General features: G+C 44.4%; 1 protein-coding gene across 1 annotated transcript; it reads right to left on the reverse strand.

The window, feature by feature from the left end:
* Positions 1 to 5,767: 5,767 nt before the first annotated feature.
* Positions 5,768 to 6,445, reverse strand: LOC110751355 (uncharacterized). The gene has a single exon (XM_021951804.1). The coding sequence runs from the start codon at positions 6,443 to 6,445 to the stop codon at positions 5,768 to 5,770; it is 678 nt and encodes a 225-aa protein (XP_021807496.1).
* Between the last annotated feature and the right edge of the window lie 2,475 nt (positions 6,446 to 8,920).

An 8,920-nucleotide genomic window follows, 5' to 3' on the forward strand; every position in this document is an offset into this window, starting at 1 on the left:
GCGGCCATTGAAGTTTGATTCTTGGCTTAATTTCAGGTTTGCTGGTTTAGCAAAGGACATAGGGAATTTGGTTTTTAGTGGTTTGTACTTTGGAAATAAAGAAGACTCACAACAAGATGAGGAAAATAGCACGTTGTTAGTGCTTGAAGCATGGTTTGTTTGATTTGTCAAGTCTCTTTTTGCAAGGCATGATACTTGTCTTTTTGTAGTTGCATGAAGTACATGTACTGATGCAGAGAGTTAAATAGATAGGTTTCGCAATGAGCTCGTGGCCTGTTAGCTTGTCACTTGTTGCTTGGTTTTCTTTTTTTTTTTAAATTTTGCTTCACTTTGCATGAAGTAACTTGGCTAGCATGTCTATTGTAGCTTGATGCTTGAGGCTTTAGGATGCTTGAATGAAGTTAGCATGAAATTTGCAAAGGCCCAAAGTAAACCGAAAAAATCTTCAGCAACCTCCAGCAGCATGGTATGAAGTTGTATCCTCCTTTCATGTCTTGAGAGCTATTGAAATTGCTTCTTGCTTTTCCATAACTTTGGCTCAATGTCATGTGACATGCTTTATTGGTATGGCACGTTCTTGATATGGCAGTGACAAACATGGGCATTTTATGGTTGTCAAATGAGTGTCTATGGCACTGGAAGAAGTTATGCACACTCCTGCTTGCTCAACAACTCTAATTCATGCAAGGGCTTGGATGCTTGTTTTCTTCATAATTGCGTAGTTGGATACCTTCACAATTGAAGCTTCAACTTCCTCTTTATTACGTGAGCCCCAATGGGTGGATATTTCTAGTGTACAGAGCCCCCCCACAAGAACTTTATTGCAGAACCTCCTTAAGCTCTTTTGTAGTGAAAGCATGCCAACTTGGATAGTAATGCTTTGATGATGAGTCTTAGCAAGTGATGGAGGCATTAAAGCCAGATTTAGTAATGTACCCTTCTAAAATTGCTTGCATAACAACTTGGGTGCTAGCTATAGTTGTTGGGGTGTAACAGTTACAGCAACCTAGGGTTGTAACAACTATAGTAGCATGGGTTGTACCCTTTACAGCAGCTCGAGTATTGTCTCTGGCTGCTATTATGAGTATGTTTTGGGGACAAAAGCTTGAGTTTGGTTGTGGAAACTAGTATAACGACTCGAAAAATTGACTCCTTTCAAAATGGCTAGGTATGCAGATTATTGTTTGATGGTTTGCTTGGGCCAATGCAAATAAAAGAGAAAATCCATTTGCTTGGCATGGATTTGATGAATTAGGATGAAGCCCTCTTGCAGCCTGTATTTGGTAGGAGCCCCCAAGTCATCATTGGAAAGTTTTACGCTTGCTTGCAAGAAGTAGGAGGCAATTAAAGAGAATCCCCCTTGTTCATCTATAATGTTTCAATAATTGCCTCAGTCTCTCCATGTGCCAGATCATCATCAAAGCTTGAGCATGAGCACCTACAGAGTCTTCCAGCGACAAGGCATGGCAGAATTGTATATTGGTATCTCTGCATACCCCTTTTCTTTTTGAAAACATAGGTTGTACTGATCTTTGGTGTGTACCAATTTGTTTTGCTGGGATTGTATTTCTTTTGGATAGTCTAAAGCTCATGTTGTTGGAACCTTGAAACGTGGTATGGTTTTGCATGAACTGTCCGGATTTGGAATGTATTGTGGTAATAAGTTTCAGCTTGTTTTGTACACTTTGTTTGGTTGGAAATGATGAAAATGCGTGACTTGTTGGGTTTTGGAATGCATTGAGATAATGATTTCCAGCTTGTTCTGTACACTTCGCTTGTTTGAAATGCATGAATTGCTTAACAGATTGGATTGTGGTAGGTGCAAGGTACATGCTGCCAATTTTTTTTTACAGGATCACAAAAGTGTTTGCCCATTGCCTCTGTTTACAGGGCCCTCCTTACATGATATGATTTTTCTTTCACGGCACCCCAACACATACACTCTCTTCAAATATTGCCAGGACTGGAATGATTTTCCTTGATAGCATGACCTCACTTTTTTTTTTTTCAAGATTGACACATGATATTGCTTGTGCATGGTGCTTGTTAACAGCTTGGGATCCCATCTAAGAGGCTTTGCTTGGTATAGTTACTGCTGAGAGGCTTAGCTTTTTAAAGGAAAGTTTCCTCGTCTATTTTTTTTTTCAAAGAACATGTTTTGCAAAACAGAAGAAGGTAAAAGCAAGGAAAGAATTCTACAGACTTTTTTTCTTTTTCCAAAATACTCAATTCTCATTGCAAATATCATCTTACACCTTGGCATGCCATAATGGTGGTGCATTCTACAAAAGCTATGAAAGCATAGGGTGAAAACACATAAGGAGTTCATTTTTGAAATAAATTTGAAAAAGCCAAAAGCAAAAGGATATGTGCAAAAGCAACTCAGCAGTAGTAAGGCTTTGAGCCATTTTGCATTGATGAATACTCCAATCAAATCAAGCCCCCCCCCCCCCCCCCCCTCCCCCCCAAAGTATGAAAGGGCCAAGGAGTGTGCATGAATAGCATGAAAGCTTGTGGCTTATGTTGGCATGTATTTGACATGTATTGTACTAGGATGCCATGTTTTGCAGAGATATTTAACAGAGCCACAGCTGCTGCTTTACTTGCCTGCGGCTCATAACCCAACTAATCATAGAGTGATTTGCGGCTCATAACTCAGCACACTTTCTTCAACTTCTGTGAGGTTATGAGAGGTTACGGCAGCTGTCTCATGATAATCTTGCTGACCAAATGAAGCCCCCAAGTGGCATTCTTCCAGCATGTCTGATGTGAATACTTCGCTGCTGGAACCATCCTCCTATCTATCAGTAAGTGGTCATGGGGTGTTATGACTTGAAGTTTTTGAATATTTACACCAGTAAGCTTTCTCCATGTTTCCACAAGGCTCCCAAATAGCCTCTGATGGCTGTGGGTCATTCTTCAATGGGTGGCACAATACGTCGTCATCGAGCAAGTCATCAAAGCATGTAATGACAGCAGCCATCTCTTTTCCCCTTTGTTTTGACAAGGGGTCTTCGTCAATAGCTCGCCTCTTAAAGGGTAGCTCAAGAGTTCCATCATGTATCTCGGCGTGCAAGATCTTCCTCACAGTTTGACAAGCGGTTGTCGGATGTCCCACAAACTGGTGATAATGACAGTATCTCAGATCGCCCTTTTCCTCTCTGGTAGGGACTTTGTAGGGCCTGAGGGGTTTGATTGCACTATGAACAAACATTGTATCAAGAATGGCATGGAATTCTTCATCTTTGCACGGCAGTGGCGGGTATGTCTCTCTGTCTTTTCTTTTGCATGAATTGTAGTAACTAGATGATTTTTCATCCTCATCTAATGTTTGGTTGGTGTGCTTCTGGCAGCGGCTCTTCTAGCGATGGTGTTTGGATTTCTACGACAAGCTTGGCTATGTTCTTCTTCCAGCCTCTCTTCTAGCGGTGGTGTTTGAGTTTCTACAACAAGCTTGGCTCTGTTCTTCTTCCAGCCTCTCTTCCAGCGGTGGTGTTTGGGTTTCTACGACAAGCTTGGCTTTGTATCTTCCTCCAGCCACTCTTCCAGCAGTGGTGTTTGAATTTCTATGACATAGATGCATGAGTTGACACATAGACTATATGAGTTTGGCATGGGGAATCAGAGCTTGGCTTGTGGTGTAGGAGCTAAGTGCCCACAAGTTTAGCATTAGAGAGAGATTTGTCTAATGGTACAAGAACATAAGTCCCATGCTCCTTAAGGCTTGAGGTGTAGAGGAATGTACTCATCGTCCTGGAAGAACAAAGTGCTTGACAGATATATATTTCTGCATGACCAAAGCAGATAGTGGTTAAAATAACATATGTGTTGCAGCTTGCAAATGAATTTAATTAATATTTGTCAAATTTAAATGGATGTCATCCAATGAATGAATCACACATCAATATTAAGACCAACATAGGTAGCTTTCCGTAATACGCAAGCATGGGATGCTTTGGAAATAATTAAAGAATTATGGGATGCTTTGGCAATAATTAAAGAATGTGGTGATGCTCGTGCTTTTGGTAGTGTGTAAATGCCTAGCGTTTGTATTCCTATCAAAGTGAAAGACAAGAAATAAAGGAAGTTGAATAGTCCAACTTTACCATGTTGGTATTGGCCTAAAACATTATATATCTATATATATGTATATATAAAAGAAAGGAAATTTATCAGTGCATGTTTATATTTGAATAGATGACATGCTCGTGCTGTTTTTGCAAGTATAAATGTAATGGCATATGGCATGATAATATATATTTTATTGTGAAATCTAAAAAGCTAGGAAAAAATGAATTTCCTTATCTTTTTTTGTTGGCCTCCAACAGAGAGCATGTGGATTGTGGAACCGACATTGGCATAGAGAGTTGGAGCATCCTACAGGCAGTGCAAAAGAAAGAGACGATGCAAGCAGTGTTCCTGGAAAGGACTCGTTCAATTTTGTAGTTTTTTGCAAGATATGGCTATATTGTTCTAGACTTAGCCAAGTCTCTTCTGTTGGCCAGAGAAGATGGCTTCTCTTTATCAGATGCTTGGCCCATGTCTGGCTTTTTCCTTTTCTTTGAAAAAATTTGCCTGGCACTAAGCCCCCAAGTATTTTGGGGTTTGCATGTGTAGCTTGCTCAATGGCATGAATAATGCATTTGCCAAAGCTTCCAGGGCCTTCTTGCAAGATCTTGTTTTGCTTGAGAATGAAGATCTAACACACAAACAAATGGAGCATGTGAGTAATCCGTATTATGTTTGCTCTGCAAATTAGATAGCCAACAAAAGGGAAAAAAAGAAAGAAAGAGGGAAAGTACTTATCTCTTTATTTTCTCTGGTTTATTGCTTTTGGTCTTCTCCTTTGGAGGCATCGGTTCAGATATTGGCTTAATCCCCAGCAGAGTCGCCAATTTATGTGGGGGTCTTTTTGTTCCAGCAGCCAGACGAATGGGCTTGGGCTGCTGTAAAGGATGAGCAGATGTGTGAAATTGCCCCCTTTGTGTCCGAGTTCGAAGATTAAGCCCCAAAGATGTGTCGAAAGGGTGATGACGCCTTAGGAAACTCTTTGGTTACCTTCACCAATGAAAACAACAACAAATTACAGATAAATTTTCTAGCTTGGCGTGGCATGTCGCTTGGCATGGCATGTCGTTTGGCATGCTTTTAATTATGACGCTTGATAGGATAATTAGCATGGATTTGCAGAGCTAAATGCATCTTTATAATTTTAATCTCAATTTCTAGCATGACAGATTTTTATTTGTCATGGCATGCAGGGTGTGGCTTGTGCATGGCAGACTTTCGTGTACTCCAAATCAGGTCTTTTTCCAATAATATATCGTTTTGGGCTAGGAATTTATTCGGGCCCAACCATGGATTTTTTGGGCCTCAACAAAAGTCTTCATTTGCCTTGGGGCAACCTCGTCACTTCGGTCATACGAGACACTGGGAGCCCATGCCCCCAAGCGATCAAAAACGGCCTTGCTGACCGATCGGCGACCGTACTGCTTGGCGAACTTCTTCGTAGTCGGTTGAGAGGGCTCGGTGGCCTTTCTTTTATTCTCCTGCGACCTTGCTTGATCAATCTCACAACTGCATCGGTCGCACAATACCAGCGCTGGTTCGGGCAACGACTCTTTCCCTCTTGTCGGCTTCTGTACTGACGTCGGCTTCTATACTGACGTCGAGCTCCCTATTCGGTCCGAAACTGGGCATTGACCATATTGATGATAGGTGGAGGAAACAGCTTGGTGTCAACCTTCATGGCAGGTTTTTCCGAGAACTAGAGCTTCTTTTCATATATTAATTTCTGGATAACTTCCCGTAGGACGATACAGTTGTTGGTATTGTGAGACCAAGAATTGTGGTATTTGCAAAACGTCTTCCTTTTGACCTTTTTCTCGGTTAGTAACAAATCGAAGATGGCCTCAGTCTTTGACAAATCAAAAGTGTAGGCCTTCGTTTCTCGGGCCGCAAACTTGGCATCGGGAATCTTCGTCCGGCTATTGTCGGCCTTGACAAGTTCCTTGCAGATGAAAGGTTTGTCTATGCTGACTTCAGCCGAGTTTATCTCAATTTCGCCATCTTCGACCTCGACTGGGCCGTCTGCCTCGGTATAGCCGACGATGGGGTTCTTGTAATAAGTCCGTTTTGAGGCCGTTTTCTTCTGCATTTCCTTCTTCAACAGGGATGCGTATCTGTCCACCTTGCTGATCAGGTCATGCATGTCCCGAAATTCGATCCATTTGAACTTTTTCCGGTATTCGAATTCTAGCCCTTCTTCGGCCATTTTGACGAATTCCCTCTCTGGAAGGTTAGTTCGGCACCAATTCCTGCATGTCTTGAACCGCTGCAGGTAATCGCGAGGCAACTCATCTGACGCTTGGCTCATCCTTGCCAGCTCAGCGACCGTTATCTCTCGATTGGTATGGTAGAAGTGTTCATGGAATATCCTTTCCATGTCAGCCCAGTCCCGCACCAAATTCGGCTGAAGATTTATAAACCATGAGAAAGCTGCACCGGTCAGTGAGTGAACAAACAGTCAAAGCTTTTCGGCATCCAAGTCGGCCTCTCCACACTGGGCTATAAAACGGCCTATATGCTCGATTGACGAGGTCTACCCGTCCCCGGAGAACAACATGAATTCCGGCAACCGATAATTCTGGGGAAGAAGGGTACGGTCTATTTCTGGTGGGTACGGCTTGGTATACCTCGGTGCCTCCGGCCGTCTTTGGGCTAAGCTGTCCTCGATCATACTCCGAACATCTTCGGCCCGAAGACCCTGTGGGGGTGGCTCTAGCTGAGCCTCAAGCGGCTGCTGGACCTGTTGGGCATCGTTATGTAGCCTTACCTGCCAGGCCACTTGAATGAGGGGTTCGGCCGTAGTGACTGAGCCGAACTGCGCTTGGTAGACGTGGGCTTGGCCATGGTATGCATGGTTCACCTGCCGTAATGGTGTGGCCACCTAATTCTGTCGCACCAGACCACTTTGGCAATGAGAACCTAAGTTCGTCTGGGCTCCCGTTGGGATGGTCAAATCATGCTGTAGCTAGGAGCCCAACGGGAATATCGGTCCCTGCAACGGCTGCGCTACGGCCGGACCATTCTGGCCGTACCTCTGTAATGATGCCGCGGTCGTGTTACTTGATCCGGGTTGCATTTGGATGACCAGAGTATGGATCGGGCCGAGTTGTTGGACCGTGGAATGTGCGAGGCTATTTTGCCCTAATAGTACCGCCATTTGGAATTGGCCGCATGGTGTTTCTGCGGGATAAGTCGGACCAGGATTTGCCCATGTCTGCTGGGACTGCCCCCAGCTATTCGTCGGCTGGTGAGGATGTTGTCCATAGCCTGACGCTAGTGTGCGGCCAGAAACGTCGAGGCTGCTGCCCTCACCGTAGGGTTCAACCCTTTCGCGCTCCTGATTTCTTTGTCCGGCTCTGGAGGTGTTGTGGACGAGGAAATCGGCATCCTCTCCTGAAAAAGCGTCCGTAGCTCGGAGGAAAATCTATCCATTGCGGCCATAAAGGATGTTTCTATCCTGTAGGCTTGCTTAGCCATTCGATCTTCCACTAGAGCTTGCTCCTGTATGGACTCGGCCGTGCGAGTCATCGACATTGGAACGCTGGCTGAGATGCTGATCGTCTGCTCGGTCTCGGCGATATTTAACGGTGAGGTCGACTCAGGAGTCTCAGAAGTCATCTCGACTCTTTTATCCTTGAGTTTTGCCTGTGACCTGGTTTCCACCATAAGGTTTTGACAATGTACTTTAAGTTGTCCCACTGAGCGTGCCAAAAAGTGTTGGCGTTAGCGAATCCTACGGCCTGGTGTTCAGGGCCGAGGGGGTCTGCGTCAACACAAGTCGTCCTTCTTCTGGCGCTGTGTGGTTTGTGCGCGGGCGTGCCAGCACAGTTTACCGTGCATTTGGGAATGATGCGGCTGGGTGAATAGATGAGTTGCGCGCCTGTTTAAGTCTAACTTCTAATCAGAGCGATTGTGGCCGAGAGAGGAACTGATCTAGAAGGCCGTTGATGGTGGTGCTGATGGTGGTTTTCGGTGGTGCTCCGGCACGTCACTGGGGGGCGACGGTCGTATGATATATGGGATGAACGAAAGAGTAACAAAGATGGTGCTCCAGCGCCTTGAAAATCAAGGGTCATATGATATATTGATGAATGGATTTTCCTACAAACTGCCACTACTCCTAAGAAAGCAAGTAAATGTATTGAAATGGCATTACAAGAAAGTAAATGACAAGAAGTAAATGACAGGAAAATATAATCTGCTCCGTGGGAGGCTTGTGTTTGGTGTTGAACCCTTTAAATGTAGTTAGAGCTCGCCATTTATAGAGAAGGTCTTAAGGAGACAATGAAGCTGAAAATCTGCATGGTGAGGTTGATCAGAGCTAGTGGGCAGTCGAGTCATGGTGGTGTGACACCCATAAACCCCGGCCACCTTCCTGGTGGTGGGCTCTGCATCTCGGGCCTTGGAGGGGCATTTAATGCCCTGGTTTGATTGTTGGTGGCTTAGCCTTACAAAATCATGGGATTTTCGCACCTAATCCCTGATTTTACTCACCATATTGACTTCAATCACGTCCCTTCTTTCTTGGCTCATTAAATGCTCCTACGTGGATCATGGTCTTTCTGATGTGATCAGAGGCACTACTTCATTAAATGAAGCGTGGGACCATGATGCCACTTGATTTTATTACTTTGGTCGTGCATCTGAGGAGTTTGCCCTCGGCCAGTATTACCGAGGCCGTGACCAAGGCCGTGATGACTTTGCTTCATAACTTACTTTTGTTTTTGACAAAAGGAAGAACGATGACCTGGCCGTGGATAGACGCTAGGGCCGAGCTGTTATTCCTTCGGCCAGCCTCCTTCGGTCAGCTTCCTTGGCCGAGTTTTACTAGGCACAAACAATGACTAGTCAA

The sequence above is a fragment of the Prunus avium genome, chromosome 1 (genome assembly GCF_965620075.1).
Source record: "Prunus avium chromosome 1, drPruAviu1.hap1.1, whole genome shotgun sequence".
Classification (NCBI taxonomy): Eukaryota; Viridiplantae; Streptophyta; class Magnoliopsida; order Rosales; family Rosaceae; genus Prunus; species Prunus avium.